The 23580-nt window shown below is 60.2% G+C and overlaps 2 protein-coding genes across 3 annotated transcripts in view; one reads left to right on the plus strand and one right to left on the minus strand.

Moving 5' to 3' along the window:
* HSF1 (heat shock transcription factor 1) overlaps positions 1-14849 on the minus strand; it is a 35300-nt gene extending 20451 nt beyond the window's left edge. For both annotated transcript variants that reach the window (XM_064154481.1, XM_064154480.1), the window contains exons 1-4: positions 14496-14849; positions 11533-11641; positions 9162-9298; positions 7700-7824 (exon numbers count right to left, since the gene is read on the minus strand). In XM_064154481.1, the coding sequence (XP_064010551.1) occupies positions 7700-7824; positions 9162-9298; positions 11533-11641; positions 14496-14621 (497 nt within the window). In that variant the 5' untranslated portion in view covers positions 14622-14849. The remainder of the gene's footprint in view (positions 1-7699; positions 7825-9161; positions 9299-11532; positions 11642-14495) is intronic.
* A 323-nt stretch (positions 14850-15172) lies between these two features.
* The window catches only part of BOP1 (BOP1 ribosomal biogenesis factor), a 43762-nt gene continuing 35354 nt past the window's right edge, over positions 15173-23580 (plus strand). The window contains exons 1-3 of the mRNA XM_064154492.1: positions 15173-15384; positions 16166-16339; positions 20879-20989. Coding sequence (XP_064010562.1) covers positions 15376-15384; positions 16166-16339; positions 20879-20989 — 294 coding nt within the window. The 5' untranslated portion in view covers positions 15173-15375. The remainder of the gene's footprint in view (positions 15385-16165; positions 16340-20878; positions 20990-23580) is intronic.

A 23580-nucleotide genomic window follows, 5' to 3' on the forward strand; every position in this document is an offset into this window, starting at 1 on the left:
GCGGGGCCGCGAATGCCCGCGGGGAGCGGCGGCCAGGAGGCGGTGCGCGGCCGCGGCTCGCACCTGAGCCTCGGCGGGAGGCGGTGATGGATCGCGGGAGAAGAAAGCAGCGGGGAGAGCTCATTAGGCAGCGGGGCAGGAACAGCTGGAGACCAGCTCCCCCAAGGGCTGCAGCGGGCAGAGCGCAGCCGAACCCCCTTCGATACCTCCCAGGCTGCTTGATGAGGCAATTAAAGGGCCACCGAAGAGCTTCCCAGCGCCGCTCCGCAGCGCTCGCCGACAGCAGGCGCGAAAGGAGCTGCCCGAGCCGCTGCGCCCGGCAATATTTCATGGGGTGGCAGCGAGGGCCCCGCTCAGCACCTGCTGCTCCGCGGCCCTGCTCCGCGGGGACAGCCGCACGGCCGCGCCCGGCCGCCGCAGATGGCACCTGCCCCGCGCCGGCCAGGGAGCCAGGGAGGCAGCGGCACGGAGGAGGCGAAGGCAGCGGGGAAAGGCGGCGAAGGCAGCGGGGAAAGGCGGCGAAGGCAGCGGGGAAAGGCGGCGAAGGCAGCGGGGAAAGGCGGCGAAGGCAGCGGGGAAAGGCGGCGAAGGCAGCGGGGAAAGGCGGCGAAGGCAGCGGGGAAAGGCGGCGAAGGCAGCGGGGAAAGGCGGCGAAGGCAGCGGGGAAAGGCGGCGAAGGCAGCGGGGAAAGGCGGCGAAGGCAGCGGGGAAAGGCGGCGAAGGCAGCGGGGAAAGGCGGCGAAGGCAGCGGGGAAAGGAGGCAGGGGAGGAGAAAGTGAAGAGGAGGAAGGGCGAAGGAGCAGAAGGGATAAAGAGGAAGGAGGCTCAGAGCCTCGACAGAATGACCTTAGAGTGGTTTTACCCTTTGAGAACCGCAAACTATCACCAGGAGGTTCAAAGCCTCACCAGAACCCAAGGAGGGTTTCAGCCTTTGGAGCAACCTTGAACCCCATTTTGGGGTGGTTTGAAGGCTCAGCAGAACGACCCAAGGGTGACTTTAGGCATTGGGGCAACCCTGAACCTCATTTTGGGGTGGCCTGAAGGCTCACCAGAATGACACAGGGGTGGTTTTAACTTCTGAGGACAGTCCTGAAGCCTGCTTTGGGGTGTTTTTAACCTTTGAGAAGCCTGACCCCCATTTTGGGCTGGGTTGAGGCCGCAGCAGAACAACCCAAGGGTAGTTTTAGCCTGGGACTCTTGATGTTTACCACCCGTGGTTGGTCTCCAGCAGAGCAGGAAGGCAGGAGATGGGGGTCTGAGGCTACAAAACCAGACTGGGGCAGAGGACAAGAAGATGAAGCAGCAGATAGAGCAATCTCCAGCCTGCAGGAGATGATGGTGACATGAGAAATGAGGAGGGGGGCTGTGAAACCTCAACCCCATGGCAGCCACCAGACAAAGCCATGGAGAAACAGGCAGCAAAGGTCCCCTCTGTTCCCCCCCTCTTCCACTGAAGTCAGCAGCTGGCAGATTTGGGCCAAACAAAGAGAGAGGCTTCTCCAGACACCACCTCATTAGGATGCAGGATCTGCTGCCAGCCCTGGAGCCATGGGACACACAAAGGAGAACAAATGGAGAGAGGAACATCACGGGCCAGGGCATCACCTGGACCTCAGGAAGCCCCAAGGCCCCAGAGCTGGGGCAGGAGATTGCTCCAGCATGACAGGATTGCCTGGCTCCTGTCACTGAGCCATGGAATCATGGATTGGGTTGGGCTGAAGGGACCTTCAAAGGTCACCCAGCCCAACCCCTGCAGTCAGCAGGGACACCTCCAACCACAGCAGGTTGCTCACAGCCCCAGCCAAGCTGGCCTGCAATGTTTCCAGGCATGGGACATCTCCCACCTCTCTGGGCAGCCTGGGCCAGGCTCTGCCCACCCTCCCAGGGCAGAATGGCTTCCTCAGCTCCAGACTCCATCTCCCTCTTCCAATTCAAACCCAGCACCCCTGGTCTCACCACACCACCTTCTGATGAAAGCTCCTCCCCAGCTTTCCAGGAGCCCCCTTGAAGTCCTGGAGGGACACCCTGAAGGGTCTCCCTGAAGCCTTCTCTTCTCCAGGCTGAACAACCACAACTCTCTCAGCCTGGCCTCACAGAGGAGCTGTTCCAGACTCTGATCATCTTCATGCCCCATTTTGTTTCCTCTCAGCACGTCCATGGCAAGAAGCAGCCATGAGAAGCCTCAGCAATGCCCTTTGGGTAGCTCAGTTTGGTCAGCAGAAGGTGGACAGCCTCTCCTGGTGTCATCAACATTCCATCTTCCTGGGCTTTTCTGACTCTAACCCAGCCATTTCCAACCATTTTACCCCCTCAAGGTTCTGCTCACTGCAGAGTGGATGGACCAGGAGGTCCATCAGCATCCATGAAGAGCTATGGTGAGAAGAACTGTGTGCAGGTGATGGCTTTGGCTCCACAAACAATGGCTAAAGGAGGTCTCAAAGCTTTTCTGCAGAAGAGTGGGAAAACCTAACTCTGCTCCTTTGCTCTTAATCATGGAGTCATGCATGGGTTGGGTTGGACTGGAAGAGGCCTCCAAGCATCTAGACTCCAAGCAGTGCCCCAGCAGTGCCAGGGCATCACCAAACCATGGCCCTTAGCACCACAGCTTGCAAACCCCTCCAGGCATGGGCACTCCCATGGGCAGCCTGGCCAGGCCTGGAGATGCCTCAAGGAGCACAAATTGTTCCTCAAGACCAACCTCAACCTCCTCAGGGACAGCTTGAGGCTGCTTCAGAGCTCTTGACCCAATGCTTGGCACAAGAGATCTCAGCCCCACATGGCTCACCTCCTCTCAGGCACTTGCAAGCAGCCAGAAGCTCTCCCCTCAGCCTCCTTTGCTCTTCATGTCCAACCTAAATGCCTTCTGGAGTAACTTGAGGCTGCTTTCTCTTGCTCCTCAGTGTCCCTGAGAAGAATCTTGTCTTCCTTTCACAGAGGAAGGCTAAGATGATCGTGGTCTAAGCATGGTACAGGAACTTCAGCTACTCTTTACATCCCTCCAAAAGCAGCTTCACTCCTTTTGTAGATCCTTCTAAACCTGGAGACCTTAAGTGGTCCCCCAAAAGTGCCCATTCCCAGCTTCCCAATGTGCTCCATGGTAACACCTTGAGGAGGGTCCAAAACTCCACCACTGGACATGGACTTCACCTTTGTTAGAGCAACCATGCCAGACAAAGGAGCTTTTCATCTCCTGAAGCTCCCAAAGTCCCTATCTTCAACTCAAGCCACGATGGAGGAATCCAACACCACACCATTAAGCTGCTCACTTGAGCAATCAAAAGCCCTAAATGTGCTTCTGATGTGACCACGAGTTTGGAGGACTTCAGATGATGAGAAAAGCCTTTGATCATCAATGGGAGACCACCTCCCACCCTCCTCATTGCTCAGCCATGAGGCAGCCAAAGGTCAGAAAGGAGAAGAGGAAAACAATGACACCAGTGATAACCCTCAGCACACCAGAAGCTGAGCACCAGCCTTTGATGGCATCTCCAGAGGGTGAGGGGACAAGAGGCTGGGGCCAGACTCTTCCCACTGGTGCCCAGGGACAGGCCAAGGGGCACCAGGCACAAACTGGGAGCCAGGAGGTTCCCTCAGGAGCAGCCTCTTGGCTTGGAGCGCTGCAAGGCCTGGAGCAGGCTGTGCAGAGAGGCTGTGGAGTCTCCTTGTCTGGAGAGCTTGCACAGGCAGCTGGGCACTGGGATGCTGGGCACCTGCTGTGGGTGACCCTGCTGGAGCAGGGGGCTGCACTGGGTGAGCTCCAGAGGTCCCTGCCCACCCCAACACACTGGGACATAATGAATCAAAGGTCCTGATCTTCCACCTCTGTTCTCTTCACAAAGGGCAGAGGGAGAGAGAGTTGTGATTGTTCAGCCTGGAGAACAGAAGGCTCCAGGGAGACCTTGGGGTGGCCCTCCAAGACTTCAAGGGGGCTCCAGGAGAGCTGGGGAGGGACCTTCATCAGGAGGTGTGGCAATGGGACCAGGGGTGCTGGGTTTGAATTGGAAGAGGGAGATGGAGCCAGGAGCTGAGGAAGCAATTCTGCCCTGGCAGGGTGGGCAGAGCCTGGCCCAGGCTGCCCAGAGAGCTGGGAGATGTCCCATGCCTGGAAGCATTGCAGACCAGCTTGGCTGGGGCTGTGAGCAACCTGCTGTGGTGGTGCCACACCAGGCCACAGTGGTGCTGCACTGTTGGCTGTACTGCAGGACCTTCAAGGTCTTTTCCAACTGCAACCATCCTAGGACTGAGTGCAGAGGGTGAGAGCCTGGTCCAGGCTGAGACACAAAGCTGGAGCTTGTCCTACCAAACAGGGGTGGGAGACACCAGTTGGGTTCAGTTATTTCCCCATCAGCACGTCAGAAGATGGTGGTAATGAGCTTCAGATTTCACTTGGGGCCCCCAAGCCCACGTCCTCCACGGGTCTGAAGGTTTGGAAGGAGCAATAAAAGTGCCTTCAGATGTTCTCAGGCAGGGAGCAAGCTCATAAAACACAGCAGTGGAGATAAACCAGAAGATCCCACCTCCTGCTCAGCATTAGGAGCCATCAAAGGCCTGTTAAGATCAAGCTGATGTTTGACTGAGAGCCAGAGAAGGTCCCTCAGGACCAGCCCAACACGTGGAGGCCATGGTTGAAGTGTTTTGGCTCCCAGCTCCCAGCAGCTGGAGCTGAACAACATCTGCACAGTGAGGCCATAAAACACCACGGAGCAGTTGTCCAATTTAGAGGTCATAAAAGCATGGACCACAGGCTGGGAGCAAGGCTGGAGGAGCCAGGGGTCACCAACAACTCAGCCAGAGAGCAGAGGGTGGAGGAGCACACTTGGAACAGGGGATGAATGGAAGCCACCACAGAGCAGAGAACCTGGCTCTGCCACCAGGGGCAAATTCTGGAATGAGGGTGATGGAGCCCTGGAAAAGGCTGCCCAGGGCAGCTGGAGGTGTCCAAAGAAGGGCACTGGGGAAGGGTCTGGAGAAGAAGGGTGTGAAGAAGTTGCAAGGAGCAGCTGAGGGCCCTGGGGTGTGGAGCCTGCAGCAAAGGATGCTGAGAGGAGACCTTCTGGCTGTCTGCAAGTGCCTGAGAGGAGGCTAGAGCCAGGTGGGGCTGAGATCTCTTGTGCCAAGTGTTGGGCCTAGAGGAAGCAGCCTCAATGTGCCCCAGGGGAGGTTGAGGTTGACCATGAGGATCAAGTCCATTTGTTGACCCAGCAGTGCCAGGGCACCACCAACCCATGGCCCTCAGCACCACAGCTCCACAGCTTGCAAACCCCTCCAGGCATGGGCACTCCACCACTGCCCTGGGCAGCCTGGGCCAGACTGCACAAGCCTCAAGGGACACAAATTGAACCTCTCCTGGGAAATCTTGAGCTGCTCCTCACAACTTCTCTGTAGTCTTTTCCTTCTCCAGACCCTGCCCCAATTCCCTTGCCCTTCTCTGGACACCTCCAGTCCCTCAAGGCCTTTCTTGGAGTCAGAGACCCAAAGCTGATCCCAGCACTCCAGGGGTGGCCTCCCCAGTGCCCCCAGGTCCAGGAGGACCATCCCTGTCCTGGTGAGGGGTGTAGAAGCAGCCAGGAACAGCAGAGCAAACCCAGCACAGGGGAGGTCACTGTGACATGCAGAGGTTGCAGTTGGGTGTTTCAACCCACAGCATGTGTCTCAGCTGGTCAGGGTGGGACTTGGTCCCATTAAGCCACTCCTGAACCAGCCCCACTCACCAGTCCCCCAGCTCCTTTCACTGGACCTTTTCTGGCCAGAGGAGCAGCTCCTGTGTGGTGCTGATCAGAGCCCAGGTGTGGTTTGGAAGCTGCTGTGGCCAAGGCCAGTTGGGTTTTCAGGCTCACTCGGGACTGAACCATTTCCAGGCATCACCCTGGGGATGAGCAGCTTCTGTGAAGCTGTTCCCCCACACTCAGAGTTCCCAGAAGTCCTCCCAGGACCTTCCAGGAAGTTAAAAGCACTGGTCCAGAGGTGTCCTACTGGGGGGAGCAGGAAGAGGGCAGCTTGGCTGCACGGAGAGGGCTGGATGGGTCTCTGCTCTTGGTGGAGCTGCAAGAGCTGCTGCAGGGACTCCATCTAGTGGTCTCCGGAGAGTCTGTGATGAAGAAAGCCAATTTATGCTAATTTATGCTAATATATGATTGAGAGACAGCCAATGGTGAGGCCAGAACCCTGCCCAGAGACCTTTTCACTCTTCTCAATGCACTGGTGAAGGCTTCTGGTCCTTCAGATAGGGGTTGGAGCACAGTCACCTCACCTAGAAACCTGGGCCAGGACTGCAACTGCCACAGACATGAAAAGGTGAACCCCGGGGCCAAGAAGGCCAAGGGTCTCCTAAGGACACTGAGCAGAGTGTGGCCAGCAGGCCAAGGGAGGCTCTCCTGCCCCTCTGCTCTGCCCTGCTCAGGCCACAGCTGCAGAGCTGAGGCCAGTGCTGGCTCCACACTTCAGCACAGCCTGGGAGCTGCTGCAGAGAGCCCAGGGCAGGCTGGGAAGCTGCTGAGAAGACTCTGAGCAGGGAAGGCTGAGGGGCCTGGGGCTGCTTAGCCTGGGCAGGAGAGGACTCAGAGGGGATCTTCTCACATCTGCAGGGTGTGGGGCAAGAGGCTGGGGCCAGACTCTTCCCAGTGGGGCCCAGGGACAGGCCAAGGGGCACCAGGCATGAACTGGGAGCCAGGAGCAGCCTCTTGGCTTGGAGGGTTGCAAGGCCTGGAGCAGGCTGTGCAGAGAGGCTGTGGAGTCTCCTTGTCTGCAGAGCTTGCACAGGCAGCTGGGCACTGGGATGCTGGGCACCTGCTGTGGGTGACCCTGCTGGAGCAGGGGGCTGCTCTGGGTGAGCTCCAGAGGTCTTTTCCCACCCCACCATGCTGGGATTTGGTGATCATGGGGAAAATGTCCTGTCAGGGTGAGCAGCCATGCTCTGATCATCTCTGAAGGCAAGGAAGATGTCAGCATCTCCCATTTCGGGTCCCAGCCCAACAGGGTGAGAATTTAACCAGGTGCAAGGAAGAATTCAAGAGACTTGAGGAAGAAGATGACAACAGCAGAGCAGAAGGACAGCAGAAGTCATTGCCAGTGACTTGAAGTCTCTGGAGCAGTAGATGCCATGACACCATCACTGTGCTTTTACAGGAGTTGAAAACAGTCCCAAAGCAGAATCTCAACACTGAGCATCAGAAGCTCAGGTTGGCACCACCACAGCATGGAAGAACCTTTCTGAAGTCCTCCTCCAGTCTTACCACCAACACCTCCAAGCAGAGCTGTGAGCCAAAGGAGCTTCCCACCACACCTGGGGTTGGCTGCTGCAACACCAGGTCACTGATGGCCCTCACAAGGTCCCTGTACCACCCAAATCCTGTGCCAAGTGCTTCACACCCGACCTGTGCTCCTGATGCAACCAGAAGAGAGCAAGTGGCAACCAACCAACCACCTCCCAGAGGAGGACCTAAAGACAAGGTGGTGATGGAAGGGGTCAGTGGGCAAAGCCCCCGCATGTCCTACCAGCTTTTAATGCCCAAAAGGTCCCTGTACCACCCAAATTCTAGTGCCAAGTGCTTCACACCCAACTTGTGCTCCTGAGGCAACCAGAAGAGAGCAAGTAGCAACCAAACACCTCCCAGAGGAGGACCCAAAGCCAAGGTGGTGGTGGAAGGGATGAGTGGGCAAAGCCCCTGCCCGTGGCCCCCGTCCCGCTCCCCGCACGTACTGCTTCATGGCGATCAGCTTGGAGTCCATGCTCTCCTGCTTGCCCTTCATCACCTGGATGTCGGTCAGGAGCTTGGTGACGTTGTCCTGCCGCACCTTGATGTCCTCGTTCTTGATGCTGGACACCTGGGGAGCAGCAGAGGAGAGCTTGGTGATGCTGCCTGCAGCCGCTCCTGCCTGCAGCCGCTCCTGCCTGCTCCCCGCAGCAGCCCGGGGCGCGCCCAGGAGGGCTACCCAAGACCCTTCTCTGCAGGGGGTCTGATGTTTGGGGAACTTCCAATTGGGGCACAGCCTGAAAACGAACCTTTTGGGGTCAGAAAGGAGTGCTCAGGGGGAAGTGAAGCCATGCAAGGAGCTGTTTGTTTCTGCCAAACTTCTTCTTGGTACAGAAGCATGGAAGGGGTTGGGTTGGAAGAAACCTTCAAGCTGGTGGAGTCCAAGCAGTGCCCTAGCAGTGCCAGGGCACCACCAAACCATGGCCCTCAGCACAACAGCTCCAAGCTTTGAAACCCCTCCAGGGCTGGGTGGTGGATCACAGGAACAGCTTGCCCAGAAAGCTGATGGAGGATCCACCCCTGGAGACATTCCAGGTCCAACTTGACAGGGCCCTGAGCAACCTGATCTGATTGGCAATGTCACTGCTAACTGCAGGGGGGTTGGACAAGATGACCTTTGAGGGTCATTTCCATGACTCCATGGATGCTCCATGGCCCTGGGCAGCCTAGGCCAGGCCTGGACCAGCCTCAAGAGGGAGGAAATGTTTCCCATGCCCAACCTGAATTGCCTGTGGGGCAATTAGAGGTCATTTTTTCTGGAAGAAGACCCCAACCCTTATCCCAACCTCCTCTCAGGGACTTCCAGAGAGCCAGAAAGTCTCCCTCCAACCTCCTCTACTCCAGGCTCAACAAGCCCAGGTCCCTCAAATGCTCCTCACAACTTCTCCAGACCCTTTCCAGGCTTTGTTGCCCTTCTCTGGACACCTCCAGCCCCTCAAGCTCCTTCTTGGAGTCAGAGGCCCAAACCTGAGGCTGGTTCCTCTTATCCTGTCACTTCTTCCTTGGAAGAAGAGACCAACCTCACCTGGGTCTAACCTCCTACAATGTCAACTGCTCTTGTGCATCTTCAGAGCCCAGAGCAGGGCAAAACTCAAGCAGAATCCACTTGTGCAGAGAACCACAGCAAGACCCCCTGCTGAACTCAGAAGTGGTTTGGTTTGCAAGGTCAGAGCCTCAACTGGGTCCTTCTGATGCTGCTAGAGGAGTCTCAAGCAGTGTCCTAACCAACTTAATGGAGAAGCTGCCTCATGACCAAAGAGGCCCTGGCACCAAGGACCCGCTGAGCAGGATGGCAGCACCGTTGGTGCCAGGATCGCTGCCAGCCAGGAGGCACCGCTGCGGCAGCTCTGAGCTCAGCCGCCTGCCCTGCAGGGCTCTGTGCAGAGCAGCAGTGCTGCGGGCACTTACGCTGGTCACTTTCCTCTTGATGTTCTCCAGCAGATGCTCCTGGCCTCGGATGAAGTAGGGGTGCTGGAACTCCGTGTCGTCCTTCTCCGGCTTCACCAGCCCCCCCTGCTCGATGTGCACAACCTTCCGGAAGCCGTCTGCAAGGCACAGGGGAGAAGAGCTCAGCACCCTGAGCCCCTGCTGCAGACAGGAGAAGCCACCACCAGCGACCCTTCTCTGCCCCAGCACTCAGAGCTCCAGCCCTGCCCTGCTGCCTCCTGACAGACCTCACTCCAGAAGCGAGGTGCGGGACCAGAACCTGCTCCTCAAAGCCTCAGGGTGGCCTCTCTGCAAGGGCTGCTGCAGAAGTCTTCTCCAGCCACCAGGGCCTGGCCCACCCGGTGAAAAAGAAGGGCAGGCGGGCAAGGGGCAGGCAAGGGGGAGGCAGCCAACCCGATGGGCAGGCGGGCAAGGGGCAGGCAAGGGGGAGGCAGCCAACCCGATGGGCAGGTGACCGACCTGACGGGCAGGGGGGCAAGGGGCAGGCAGGCAAGGGGGAGGCGGGCAACCCAACGGGCAGGTGGGCAAGGAAGGATGCAGTGGGGGGCAGAAGGGAAAGAGGGGACAAGAAGGAATAGGAGTGATCAAGAGGGATAGTGGTGGGGGGACAGAGACATGAGGAGGGAGAGGGTTGAGAGGACACCAGGTGAGGGGACACACACACCGGGAGGGAAATGAGGGAAGAGGAGGGACAGGGGGTGCTGAGTTCAGGCAGAAGCTCTGCTCCAACACTTTCAGATGCCTTCAAGTCTCCCTAGAAGCCCCTGGGAGGAGATCAAAGCGCTGGGAGCTGGGGCTGGGATGACTCGGGCAGGGGAGGGGGGGGTTGGGTGTCACTGCTCAGCCCACAGCTGGAGGTAAAACCCCCAGAAGCTTCCTGGAGAAATGCCACCTTCTGGTGGTGACATCAGCCAGGCCGAGGCAGTGAGGGGTGAGCTCCTCTCCTTCATCAGAAGGCCCCACAGCAGAGGAGGCGCCCCTGGGCGGCAGCGGTGGAAGGCAGGGATCCCGAGGTGGGAATGGCTCCTGACAGGCACATCTGGAGCCTTAATCCCAGCTGGAGCTGAGGGGCTGGGGGCCGAGAGCAGCCTCTCTGCCGCTGCCTATCGCAGGAAGCGCGGCAGGAAGCAGAGCAGACGCCGTGAAGCAACGTCTGAGGGATAATCCCCACCCGAGAGCCCCGAGCCGGCTGCCAGCAGGGAGTGATCCCACCAGTGGGCAGCCTGCCAGGGCCAGGAGAGCCCAGGGGGAGAGGGGGGAGACACTGCAAGAGGTGGAGTGGCAGAGAAGCGTCGGGGGTGGAAGGATGGAGGCAGAGAAATGTCAAAGGTAGAGGGTGAAAAGTTCCAGAGACTGAGGGGAAAAAAAACAGTGCAGGATGGGATGGGAGAGCTCCTGAAGCTGATGGAGTGCCAGCAGTGCCAGGGCACCACCAACCCATGGCCCTCAGCACCACAGCTCCAAGGTCTGCACGCCCCTCCAGGCATGGGCACTCCCCCACTGCCCTGGGCAGCCTGGGCCAGGCCTGCACATGCCTCAAGGGGCACAAATTGTTCCTTAGGGCCAACCTCAACCTCCCCTGGGGCAACCTGAGGCCAACTCCTCTTGGCCCAATGCTCGGCACAAGCAAGCCCCAGCTGGCTCCAGCCTCCTCTCTGGCACTTGCAGGCAGTCAGAAGCTCTCCCTTCAGCCTCCTCTGCTGCAGGCTCCACACCCCCAGCTCCTTCAGGTGCTCCTTACAACTCCTCCAGATCCTTCTCCTTTTCCAGACCCTTCCCCAGCTCCCTTGCCCTTCTCTGGACACCTCCAGCCCTTCAAGCTCCTTCTTGGAGTCAGGCTCCAAAGCTAAGCCCAGCACCCCTGGTGTGGCCTCCCCAGTGCCCCCAGTCCAGGAGGACCATCCCTGCCCTGCTGCTGCTGGCCAGCCTGGGCCTGCTCCAGGCCAGGCTCTTGGTGGTGTTCTTGCCCACCTGGGCACAGGCTGGCTCCTCTCCAGCTGCTGCTACCAACTCCCCCAGGGCCCTTCCCACCAGGCACTTTCCAGTCCCTCTGCCCCCAGCCTGGAGCCTTCCTGGCCTTGGTGGGACTCAAGGGAAGGAGCCAGCACTTGGCCTTGGTCAACCTCACCCCATTGGGCTCACCCAGATGGCCTGAGAGAAGTGCAGGAGCCTGAAGCTCTCCAGCAGAAGCTTCCAGATTCAGAAGGTGCTGCTCCCTCCAGCCAAGCATTAGCCAGTCCCCAGGACCCAAGCCTGGCCCAGCTGTCAGACGTCCCCAGCCCAGAGGCAGCTCTGCCCGCGGAGGCTGCGCGGGGGCCCAGCAGGTACTCACACATGTTGAGCTGCCGCACGAAGCTGGCCATGTTGCTGTGCTTGAAGTACTTGGGGAGAACCTCCTTGGCAAACTGGCCTTGGTCAAAGACGTGGAAGCTGCTCCCGCTCTGGCGAGGAAGCACACAAGAGCAGACCATCAGCGCCGCCCCCTGGCCTCACCAAGGGAACCTCCACCTTGCTGGGGGGGCAACCAGCAACGTGCACCTCCTGGAGTCCCCCAGGGGCAGCTAGGAATGGAGCCTGTGGGGTCTGTCTGAAGCTGCACCCCTCTGAGCAGTGTAAAGCTCCCAGGAGGACCTGGATGGCATCCTCCTGCTCCAGGGTGCACTTGGAAGCACAGGAGCTAAATCCCAGCTTCTTGCCCGGGAGAACAAAGTCCACCTGCTGGTTACTGAATCATGGAACAGAATCAGGCAGTCGTGAAGGCTGGAGAAGACCTTCAAACTGATGGAGTCCAGCCACTGCCTCAGCAGTGCCAGGGCACCACCAACCCATGGCCCTCAGCACCACCGCTCCATGCCTTGCACACCCCTGCAAGGATGGGAACTCCACTACCTGGGCCTGGGCCAGGCCTGCACAAGCCTCAAGGGGCACAAATTGCTCCTCAAGGCCAACCTCAACCTCCTCTGGGGCAACCTAAGGCTGATTCCTCTTGGCCCAATGCTTGGCACAGGAGATCTCATCCCCAGCTGTCTCCAGCCTCCTCTCAGGCACTTGCAGACATCCAGAAGGTCTCCTCTCAGCCTTTTTTGCTCCACAACTTCTCCACACCCTTCTCCTTCTTCTCAAGGCCCTTCTCCAAATCCTTTGCCCTCCTCTGGTCACCTCCAGCCCCTCAAGCTCCTTCTTGCGAGTCAGGGGCCCAAAGCTGAGCCCAGCACTCCAAGTGAGCACACTGAGTTGCAAAGCCAGCACAGATGAGCAGCAAGGCCTCCGCCCCATGCTGATCTTCAGCAGAGGTGATGCCCTGGCAGTGCTGGGGCAGTGGTTGGACTCTGAGCCTGGAGACCTTTCCCACACTAAACCCCCTTGTGATCCTCTCTCACCTCACCATAGATCAGGCACTGACCACCAAAACTGTGCTGGAGCAGAAAGAAGACTCTGGTGAGCGTGAGAAGGTTCCTCCTCCTGGGGCTTGCCCTCAGACGGGGCTAAGGAGCTCAGAGGAGTTGGAGATGATGAAAGGAGAAGGCTGATGAGGGCCAGAATCAAAGCAGGAGCTGGGAATGTTTTCCTGAAGCTCTGCTGATGGCTGTTATCAGTAACTCCCCTCTCTGCTTATCTCTCTGGCCATGAAGATGACAGCACCCAGCTCCTCGCTCTGCAAGCCACCACCCACCAGCCATCGCCTCCCTTGCCCCAGCAGCCAAAGAGGATCCAAATGTGTCTGCCAGGCAAGGCTGGGTACCTTGGAGTGCTGCTGAGACATCCTCACAGGCTGAGTTTAGGGGCAAGTGACACAGTTTGAGGCCAGCTCCAATTGGCCCAACTCCCAGCACGAGAGGCCTCGGCCCCAGCTGGCTCCAGCCTCCTCTCGGGCACTTGCAGGCAGCCAGAAGCTCTCCCTCAGCCTCCTTTGCTCCCACACCCCCAGGGCCCTCAGCTGCTCCTCACAACCTCTCCACACCCTTCTCCAGGCCCTCCCCCAGCTCCTTTGTCCTTCTCTGGACACCTCCAGCCCCTCAAGCTCCTTCTTGGGAGTCAGGGAGCCCAAAGCTGAGCCCAGCACTCCAGGGGTGGCCTCCTCAGTGTCCCCACTCTAAGGACACCATCCTTGCCCTGCTCCTGCTGCCCAGCCTGGGGCTGCTCCAGGCCAGGTTGTTGGTTGCCTTCTCAGCCACCTGGGCACATGCTGGCTGCTCTCCAGCCACTGCCACCAACCCCACCCCAGTAGGCACTTTCCAGCTGCTCTGCCCCAGCCTAGAGCCTTCCTGACCTTGGTGGGAGCCAAGGGCAGGAGCCAGCAGTTGGCCTTGGTCAACCTCCTCCCATTGGGCTCTCTCAGGCAGCCTGGCCAGGTCCCCCCAGAGAACTCCACACTCCTCTGGAGAGCCTCAAATGCCTCCCCCGACCCTTCACACTCTGCAGCAGCTCAGCACTGCCCTCAGCTCACAGCGTTCCCAAACCTCCTGAAGCTGCTTCCATCCCCTCACCCTCGCGGATGAAGAGATCAAAGAGAGCTGTCCCCAGTGCTGAGCCCAGGGGACACCAGCTGTGTCCGGCCACCAGCGGGGACCTCACTCCATTCCCTGCCCCTCTTTGGGCCGGTTCTTAACCCAGGGCACCTCCCACCCACCCGAGAGAGGGGTTTCTCCAGGAGGGTGCTGCGGGACACCATGTCCAAGCCTCTACTAAAGCTCTACTCAAGGCCTCCCAGTGAGAGATTTCCACCCAACTCTTTGCCAGGTGAGGAACCAAACAGCACAAAATCTTCCTGCCTTTGACTGCTGCTACCACCAAAAAGCAGCCTCGGGCATTTAGATCTGGGAGGTTTTGGTTCCATAAACAACCATGGACCCCTCAGAACGGCTGGGAGAGGCAGGCAGGAGGCTGCTGAAGCACCTGAGGCAACCACAGAGCAGTTCCTCACCGCAGAACCACAGCAGGGACACAGCGCCGGGGCTCCAGCGGCGCAGCTCCGCTCCTCTGCCACGGCCGCTGCCAGCGGAGCCTGCAGACGCTGTTTTTGTCCCTCCGGAGCCCGAGATGGCTCACTCTGCCCCGGGGGGACTGCGGCACCGGGCAATGAGGGACCGGGGCGGGATAAACGCTCGGAGCAGAGGCAACACCTCTAATTAGGAGCGGCAACAAGGACCGGTGAGGCCCGGGGAGTGACAGGAACCTGCCGTGCTGTTGTGACACACCGGGAGGAGCCCGAGCCGGGGCCCCGGGGCCGGCCAGCCGCAGCGGGCACCCAGACCCCGCGGCCGCGGCGGCCTCATCCCCCCCAGCGGCACTCACCGGGCTCCAGCAGATCAGCGAGTCGGTGTCCGGGTCCTCCACCAGGGTCCACAGCTTGGCGAGGAAGGCGGGCACGTTGCTGCCCCCGGGGTTAGCGCCCACCGCCGCCGCTCCGGGCCCCTCCATGGCGCCTGCGGCCGCCGCTCCAGCCCTCAGGCCTCCCCGCGCCGGGGCAGGGCCGCGGCACGACGGTGCCCACCCTCTCCCCCTCCAGCGACCGCCGCGGCTTGGGGGGCGCGGGGCGGCGGCCGGCGAAGGGCTCAGTGCCGGCGGTGAGCGCGGCGGCGGGGCCGGGCCGCTGCCTGCGCACTGCAACCCCCAGGGCCCAGCATGGCCGCCGCCATCTTGGGCCGCCTCCGGGACCAGCCCCCCGGCGCGGCGCCGCGGCGCGCATGCGCGGGGCACGCCCCCTGCCCGCCCGGGAGCCCGCCCCCTGCTTCCGATTGGGCGCGCTGCGCGCCTGGCCACGCCCACGCCCGGGCAATGGCTAAGCGCATGCGCATTGCCCCCGGCAGCTCCACCGACCGCAGTACGCATGCGCTGCCCCCAGCCCGGCCGGGGCGCACACGCATGCGCCGTGCGGGCGGGGGCGTGGCCGGGGGCGGGGTCAGGCGGGTGACCAATCCGCGCCCGCTCCTGCGGCCCTGACGCATGCGCAGCTCGGTAGCGCCGCGCTCGGACTGCCTCTCCGCGTTACCGCTCCCGGAGCCGCGGCACCGAGCCCGCTCCCCTCGCGCATCCCCGCTGTCCCGGCAGCGGCGCCTGCGGGCGGCCCGGAGCGGGCGAGGCGGCAGAGGCCGCTGGCGGAGGGGGCGGGGCTTGCCGCGGCCTCCGGCCCCGCCGGGTCACGTGGGCGGCGGCGGCGCACGCGGCCGGAGCCATGGAGCAGGTGGGCGCGCGGCGTTGCCATGGGGACGCGCGGGGCGGGGGGGCCTGGCCCGGCCCGGGGTGGGCCCGGGGCGCTCCGGAGCGGCTCCCTGAGCCTGCCTCCGCTTCGGTAGCGCCCGCTCTGGCCGCACGCTGACCCCAGCGCGCCTAGAGCGGTGCCGGTGCAGTCTCTGCGGGGCCCAGTTTCATTCCAGTTAGGTCCCAGCGGGGGCCGGAGTGGTTCTTGGAGAGCCTGGGTCAGCCCTAGTACAGCCCCATCTGGTCCCATTGGGGTCCAGCCAGGTTCTTACGGGGCCCTGACAGCGCAGTGGGGTTCAGCCAGGACCATACAGAGACCATTCTGTTCTTGTTGGGGTCCAGAACAGTTCAGTCTGGTCCCAGTGGGGCTCATCTCTGTCCCAGTAGGGCCCTGGCAGTGCTGTGGGGTTCAGCCTAGGCCATAAAGGACCTAGTCTGTTCCCAGTGGGGCCCAGTCTGGCTCTGTTGTGGTCCAACCTGGTTCTGATCATGTCCAGTCTACTCTCAGTAGTGCCCTATCTGGTCCTGTTGTGGTCCAAGGTGATTCTGATGGTGGCCAGTCAGGTCCCACTGGGGCCCTGTCTCGTCCAAGTAGGCCCCAGTCTGTTTCTGTTGGGGTGCAGTCTGTTCCCAGTGTGACCCATCTCTGTCCCAGTGGGTCCCTGTCAGTGCTGGGGCACTTAACCTGGGCCGTACTGGGTTGTGCAGTCCCTCGGTGAGCTGCCAGCAGCATCCTGATACCCCCATTCCTGGTTCCCTTCCAGCTGAGTCCCACTGGGAAGCATCCCACTGGGAAGAGCAAGGAGGAGCCATGGGACAGTGAGGAGGACGAAAGTGAGGAGAGTGTCTACTCAGGGCTGGAGGACTCAGGCAGTGACAGCTCTGAGGAGGAGGAGGAAGAGGAAGGCTCCAGTGGCACCGAGTCTCCCCAGACTCAGGTAAGGCGCCAACACCGCTCCACCCATGCCTGAACTGGGGGAGTACTGGGAAACACTGGTTTGGGGTGTGGGAGTTTGTGACCCAGGTGTCTGTCCCTGCTTCCCCAGTGTCCCGGTTCCTGGTGCCCCCCAGGTCTCTGTCCCCAGTCCCTATATGTGTTAGCATCCTGCAGCCTCATCTGCTGTACTCTCCATGAGGCTGCTCTTATGAGGTTGGAACAGAGGAGCCAGGAGGAGGACTCACTGAGATGACTCCAAGAAGGACCTTGGAGGTCTGTGGGTGTCCAGAGAAGGGCAAGTGAGCCAAAGAAGGGTCTGGAGAAGAAGGAGAAGGGTCTGGAGAACCTGTGAGAAGCAGCTGAGAGACCTGGGGGTGCTGGGGTGACACAGCCCCCGAGGCCCAGGCTGACTCACGCTGACGTTGAGCTTGCTCAGGTAGAAGTCCAGCAAGGCTGCGCTGACCTCCACCGCTGCTCCTGCTCCTTGCTTGACTTGGTCCAGGGGCCCAGGTGCTGCAGGGAGAAGCACCAGAGAGGAGAGAAGCAGCTCAGCTGCTTCACCAGCACAGCCAAGGTGTCCCTCAGCCCAGCGAGCCTGGGGATGTAGGAGAGCTGGGGAGGAGCCAGCGTGTGCCCAGGTGGCCGAGAAGGGCACCAGCAGCCTGGCCTGGAGCAGCCTCAGGCTGGGCAGCAGGAACAGGGCAGGGATGGTGCCCCTGGAGTGGGGCACTGGGGAGGCCACTCCTGGAGTGCTGGGCTGATCTTTGGGCCTTGACTCCAAGAAGGAGCTTGAGGGATTGAAGGTGTCCAGAGTAGGGCAAGAGAGATGGAGGAGGGTCTGGAGAAGAAGAAGGGTGTGGAGAAGCTGTTAAGAGCAGCTGAGGGCCCTAGGGATGTGGAGCCTGGAACAAAGAAGGCTGAGGGAAGACCTTCTGGCTGCCTGCCAGTGTGTGAGAGGAGGCTGGAGCCAGGTGGGGCTGAGATCTCTTGTGCCAAGCTCTGGGCCAAGAGGAATTGGCCTCACATTGCCCCAGGGAAGGTTGATATTGGCCCTGAGGAACAATTTGTGCCTTTTGAGGCTTGTTCAGGCCTGGCCCAGGCTGCCCAGGGCAGTGGTGGAGTCCCCATGCCTGGAGGGGTTTCCAAGCTGTGGTGCTGAGGTTTGGTGGTGCCCTGGCAGTGCTGGGTTGGACTCCATGAGCTTGGAGGTCTCTTTCCACCCAGCCCATCCTGTAATTCTGTGATCCCAGCCCTCTGGTGCCTCCCCCCCAGGAGGATCCCAGCCCTCTGGTGCCTCCCCCCAGGAGGATCCCAGCCCTCTGTCCTGCAGAAGCTAGCGGCACTCAGCTCTGACCCTGCGCCTGTTCCTCAGCCCATGCAGAAGGTGTGAATCCTGCTGGAGCAGGAAGCTGCTGAGCTGAGTTGTGTTGTCCCAGCTCCTTGAGGGGCTGCACGAGCCAGAAAGGTCACCATCTCCCACCAGCTGCCTGTCAGCAGCTCCTGGAGCTCCGTGGGGCTCTCTAAACATTAGGTTGTCCTTGCTGGCTTGGATTTCCTCCTAATGACTTCCAGAGGTCCACAAGCTGCTCCTGCTTCCTTGGCAGCTCCAGAGCTGGCCGGCTCTGCTCCATGGAGGCCCCAGGGAACATCTTGGTGGCCAACTCTCCAACTTAGGGGTTGAAAAGGTTGGATTTTCTCCTTCTCTAATCCAGGAAAATCCTTCAGAGCTGCTCTGGTGCTGACCCAGTAGGGAATGTCCTGGGGGCATCAAAGAGGCATCAAGGAAGGGACTTAACTCTTCCCTTCCCACAGGGATCAGAGAATCCTAGAGCTGGTGAGGTTGGAGGAGACTTTTGAGGTCATCAAGTCCAACCACTCCCCTGGAGTGCACAGTCCCACCACTCCAGATTGCACCTGGAGAGCTTGAATGCTGGAATCATAGTCATCACCTCTTGGAGAAGCTCCCTGCCAGGCAGCACCAGGACTGAGGGATGCTGGATTCTGCCCCCCCTGCTCCATTCTGGATCAATCCCACCTGAGGTCCAGCTCTGGAGTCCTCAGCTGGAAGATATGAACCTGGAGGAGTGGGGCCAGAGCAGTGCCCAGCAGTGATGGGAGGGCTGGAAGCCCTTTGCTCTGAGGCCAGGCTGAAACACTTGAGGTTGTTCAGTCTGGGGAAGAGAAGGCTCCAGGGAGACCTTCTGGTGACCTTGCAGGACTTTGAGGGGGTTCCAGGAGAGCTGTGGAAGGACCTTCATCAGGAGGTGCTGTGGTGGGACCTGGGGTGCTGGGTTTGAACTGGAGTTTGAACTGGAAGTGGGAGATGGAGCCGGGAGCTGAGGAGGAGATTCTGCCCTGGGAGGGTGGGCAGAGCCTGCTCCAGGCTGCCCAGAGAGGTTGGAGAGGTCCCATGCCTGGAAGCATTGCAGGCTAGCTTGGCTGGGGCTGTGAGCAACCTGCTGTGGTTGGAGATGTCCCTGCTGACTGCAGGGGTTGGGCTGGGTGACCTTTGAAAGTCTCTTCAACCCAAACCACAAAGCAGGTTGCTCCGAGCCCAAAGGGTTTGAACCTGTTGCAGGCCATGCTGGGGTCTGGTCTGCAGACCTGCCAGCCAGGGTGGATCTCCTGGATGAGATCCTGGCATGTGCAAACCTCCATTCTCCTCCCAAACCATGAGGATTTGAGATGCTGAGCATCAGCTGGAGATGCTGGAGCTTCTTCATGCCACTCCCTGTGGCCACCAGCAGCTGGTAGCCACTCCTGGGTCTCCATTTTTCTCCCAGATCAGGCCGTGCTGGGGTCTGATCTGCACATGTTCCAACCAGGTTAGATGCCCTGGCTGAGGTCCTTGTGCCATGTCCCAGAGCAAATCCCAGGAGCTGACTGGTTCCTGAGACTCCCATTTTCCTCCCAAGCCTTCCGATGGCCACCCTGGGCTCTGGTCTTCAGCTGTGCCAACCAAGTTGGATCTCCTGGCTGAGATGTTGGGTGAGATCATGGCTTGCTGAGCGTCAGCTGGAGGTGCTGGAACATCTCCATACCACTTCCTGAGGACACCAGCAGCTGGTAGCTCCAGCAGCTCGGGGATTTATGAGGCAGGATCCTCATCGTGGCAGAGAGGAGAGAGAAGGAGGAGGAAGGAGAAGAGAAGGAGGGGGAAGGAATGAGGGAAAGGTGGAAACTCAACTCCAGCGACATCAGAGAGCCAAAAACCTGGAAAAAAACTTATCTGCAAGCTTTTTTTCCCCCTTTTCTTCCCCAATTTTTAATATCCCTTTGTTTTTGGAGTAACCTCATCCCCCTGGTGGCTTGGGATTTTCCATCCCCCCCCTCCCTGTCCCACCTCCTTCCCCTCTCCCACCTCCTTCCCCACCGGCTGCAGAAGGTGATCACACACCGTGTGGACTTTACTGCTCCCAGGAGGGGACCTTGCTGGAGCTGCTTTTCCCATTTCATTCCCCAAATCCTCCTGTAAACCTCCCCCCAGATTGAACCAAGTTGTCCTCCCCCCAGCCCCCTCTTCTTCTTCTCCTTCCCTTCTCCTCCTGCCCCCTTTTTCTCCAGAAGGAGATTTGTTTTTGCCAGGGAAGGAGCCCATGCAGTGAGACACTGCACAGCTGAACTCCCAGCTCCTGGCTGGGGGGGAAACTGAATCCTCCCCCCTCCAGGTGCCCCCAGGGTTGCCATGGGCAGGAAGGTTGTCCAGGGCGGGTTGCAGTTCTCCAGATAAGTTTGGGGGTCTCCAGTTGGCTTTGAGGGTTCTCCAGAGGGGTCTGAGGTTCTCCAGAGAGGTTTGAGCTCCCAGCTTGTGTCTGAGGAAGGACTTAAAGCCCCCTTGAGGAACCTGCAAGGCTGTCATGGGGCAGGAGGGCTCTCCAGAGGTTTTGAGGCTCTCCAGAGGGACTTGGCGAGGCTGGCTGGGTGTGCCCAAAGGGAGGAGGTTGACCAAGGCCAAGTGCTGGCTCCTGCCCTTGGCTCCCACCAAGGCCAGGAAGGCTCCAGGCTGGGGGCAGAGGGGCTGGAAAGTGCCTGCAGGGAAAGGCCCTGGGGGGTTGGTGGCAGCGGCTGGAGAGGAGCCAGCCTGTGCCCAGGTGGCCAAGAAGGGCACCAAGAGCCTGGCCTGGAGCAGCCCCAGGCTGGGCAGCAGGAGCAGAGCACAGATGATATCCCTTGAAGGGGGCACTGGGGAGGCCACCCCTGGAGTGCTGGGCTCAGCTTTGGGCCCTGACTCCCAAGAAGGAGCTTGAAGGGCTGGAGCTGCCCAGAGAAGGGCAAGGGAGCTGGGGGAGGAGGGAGAGAAGGGTGTGGAGAAGTTGTGAGCTGGGGGTGTGGAGCCTGGAACAAAGGAGGCTGAGGGGAGACCTTCTGTCTGTCTGCAAGTGCCTGAGAGGAGGCTGGAGCCAAGTGGGGCTGAGCTCTCTTGTGCTGAGCATTGGGCCAAGAGGAAGCAGCCTTAGGTTGCCCCAGGGGAGGCTCAGGTTGCCATGACACAAAGGTCACTTGATAGGATCTTCCTGACCTGTGTTTTCTTCCCTTCCAGGCCAAAGGTGCTCCCAGGAGGAGCAAAGCCTTGGAGGACGACTCGTTGCTGAAGGATCAGGAGGTTCTGCTTGCTCAGAATGAGTATGAAGAAGACAGCTCAGATGAAGAGGTAGGACCCACTGCTATCTTCTTACATTTCATCCGTGGGTATGAGATGGAGGGGATGGATTTTCCTGCTCCATGTTGGCTTCTGAGTGTCTTGAAGGGAGGAGATGTGGTCAAGGAATGTTGTCCTTGAAAAGGCATTGTCTGGACTGCTGGTACAGAAAGTCAGAGGCACCAAGCGAGGGCTCTTGAGGAGGCTTGGTGAGGCTGTGTTGCTTGGAGCATCTAAAAGGAATATCAAGTCCACCTTGGGCTGGACAACACTTCCCCTGTGGGGAGATCTCCTTCCACCCATCCCAGAGGTCCCACAAGCTCTGTCTGCAGCCAGGGTCAAGAGAAGGTTTCTTCAGCTGGTTGAAAGGTGATGGAGCTTCACTTGCAGTGTGTGGGGCTGTGTTTGGTGCTGTGAGGTCTCAGAGGGAACCTCTTTGGGCCTGGTGTGTTGGGAAGGGGTGGAGAAGGTGTGGAAGAGCAGCAGCAAGATGCCTGCAGGGTTTGGTGGCTGCAGGCAAAGCGTTGGATGGTCTGGGAAATGGATCAGCGCAGCCGGCAGCCACCAGCAGAGCCCCAGCATCGGGCTGTGGGGGTTGCCAAGGTCTGTGGGGGCGTTTGGATCTGGTTCTTCTCTCTCTGACCTCAGTTCAGCTGAGGGGGAACTTGGTGGCCTCATGCAGGACTTGGACAAGTGCTTGGAGAAGCCTCCTGGGCATTGGGTGGGTGGAATTTTCAGGCTGTCTCCTCTGTGAGATCTGAGGAGGAGCCAGAGCACAGCAAACGCTGCCTGACCAGGCAGGTGGAGACCTGGGACTTGCTGGAGGAGTTCTGAAGTGCCCCAAGAGCTCAACATGGGGCTCCTGGCCAGTGTGGAACTTCAGTGGGCATGGTGGGAACGTTGTGACTCGAGATAGAAGGGTTCTGAGCAGGACTTGTCTGCTGAACCAGCTTCAGGAGAGCACTTTGGTGTCATGGTCGGTTCAGAATGTTTAGGGTCACATCTGCTGATGTTGTGAGGGATGTGTCTGCTCTGCTTCCAGACCAGGAGTGCATTGGTGGTGCTGGGTTGGTGGTTGGACTCGGTGATGCTGTAGATGTGGTGCTGAGGGGCACTGGTTTAGGAGTGCGTTGGTGGTGCTGGGTTGGTGGTTGGACTCGGTGATGCTGTAGATGTGGTGCTGAGGGGCACTGGTTTAGGAGTGGGTTGGTGGTGCTGGGTTGGTGGTTGGACTCGGTGATTTTGTTGACATTGTGTTGGGGGATGTGCTTTAGGAGCAAGCTTGGTGATGCTGGGCATGGCCAGTGTCCCAGGACCATCCAGTGCCACCCCAGCACTCCTGGTGTCCCAGGACCATCTAGCACCAGTGTCCCACGACCATCCTGTGCCACCTCTGACACTCCTGGTGTCCTGGGACCACTCTGTGCCACTGTCCCAGGACCATCTGGTGTCCCACCCCTGGCACTGCTGGTGTCCTGGTTCAATCCAGTGCCACCTGTGCCATCTGGTGTCCTGCCAAGGCCTGAGTCCCAGACCTGTGTAGTGCCCTCTGGCACTTGCCCTGTCCCAGCTCATTCCATGCCACTTCTGGCACTCCCGGTGCCCGGAGTGGTGCCACCTCTGCTTTGTGTGTCCCCCCACGGCTGGTGCCCATCTCCACCTGTCCCCTCCCACCCCCCCAGAGCCGTGCCCTGTCCCAGCTCCGCTCCTGCATCCCGCTGGCCCCGTGCCCAGCCCTGGCGCCGTGCCCGGCGCCGCTGCCCGCCCAGACACAACAGTTCCAGGTGGTTTCCTGGCGTGGTGCTGAGGGCTTGCAGCAGGCACCTGGAGAAGGTCAGCCCAGCCTGGGCACCGGGAGCTGCTCCCAGCGTCAGCCCCCGAAGCCTGCCGGCTCCCCGCGGCCGGGCTGCAGGAGATGGATGGGGGGGCCCGGGTGGGAGGAAGCAGTTGGGGCTTTGTTTGGTGGCGTTTCCTCCTCCGGCGATGACAATTCCAGATGTTGGGATAATGGATGGAGGCTGCTGGCCAGCGGCCACCGCCGGCTCCCGGCCCACCTCCCTCCCTTCTCCTCCTCCTCGGGCTGCCGGGCCGGAGGGGGCCAGGAGCCGTGGAAGGGTTGGAGATCATGGGGGGCCAGCCCCTGACCTAGCCTGGCCAGGTCACCGCCTCCCACCGCGGCCCTCCGCACCACGCCGGCAGGGGCGGGGACGCCCCCAGCAAACCGCAGCTGGGCTGGAAGGGACCTTTGAGATCGTGAAGGTCAACCCTTGGCCCAGCACAGCCAGGTCACCACCCCCCCGTGGCCCTCAGCGCCACCCCCCCGTGGCTCTCAGCACCACATCTCCGCAGCGGTTCAGCTGTGGGAAGGAACCTTCAGAGCTCCTCCAGCCCAACCCCTGCAGTCAGCAGGGACATCTCCAGGCACAGCAGGTTGCTCACAGCCCCAGCCAAGCTGGCCTGGGGTGGTTGCAGGGATGGGGCATCTGCCACCACTCTGGCAGCTTGAGCTAGGCTCTTCTCACCCTAGGGGGCAAAAATGTCCTCCTCAGGTCTGCCTGGACCTTCTCTTTTAATACCAGAGAATCACTGAGGTTGGAAAAGGC

This window comes from Pogoniulus pusillus, chromosome 14 (genome assembly GCF_015220805.1).
Source record: "Pogoniulus pusillus isolate bPogPus1 chromosome 14, bPogPus1.pri, whole genome shotgun sequence".
In the NCBI taxonomy this organism is placed as follows: Eukaryota; Metazoa; Chordata; class Aves; order Piciformes; family Lybiidae; genus Pogoniulus; species Pogoniulus pusillus.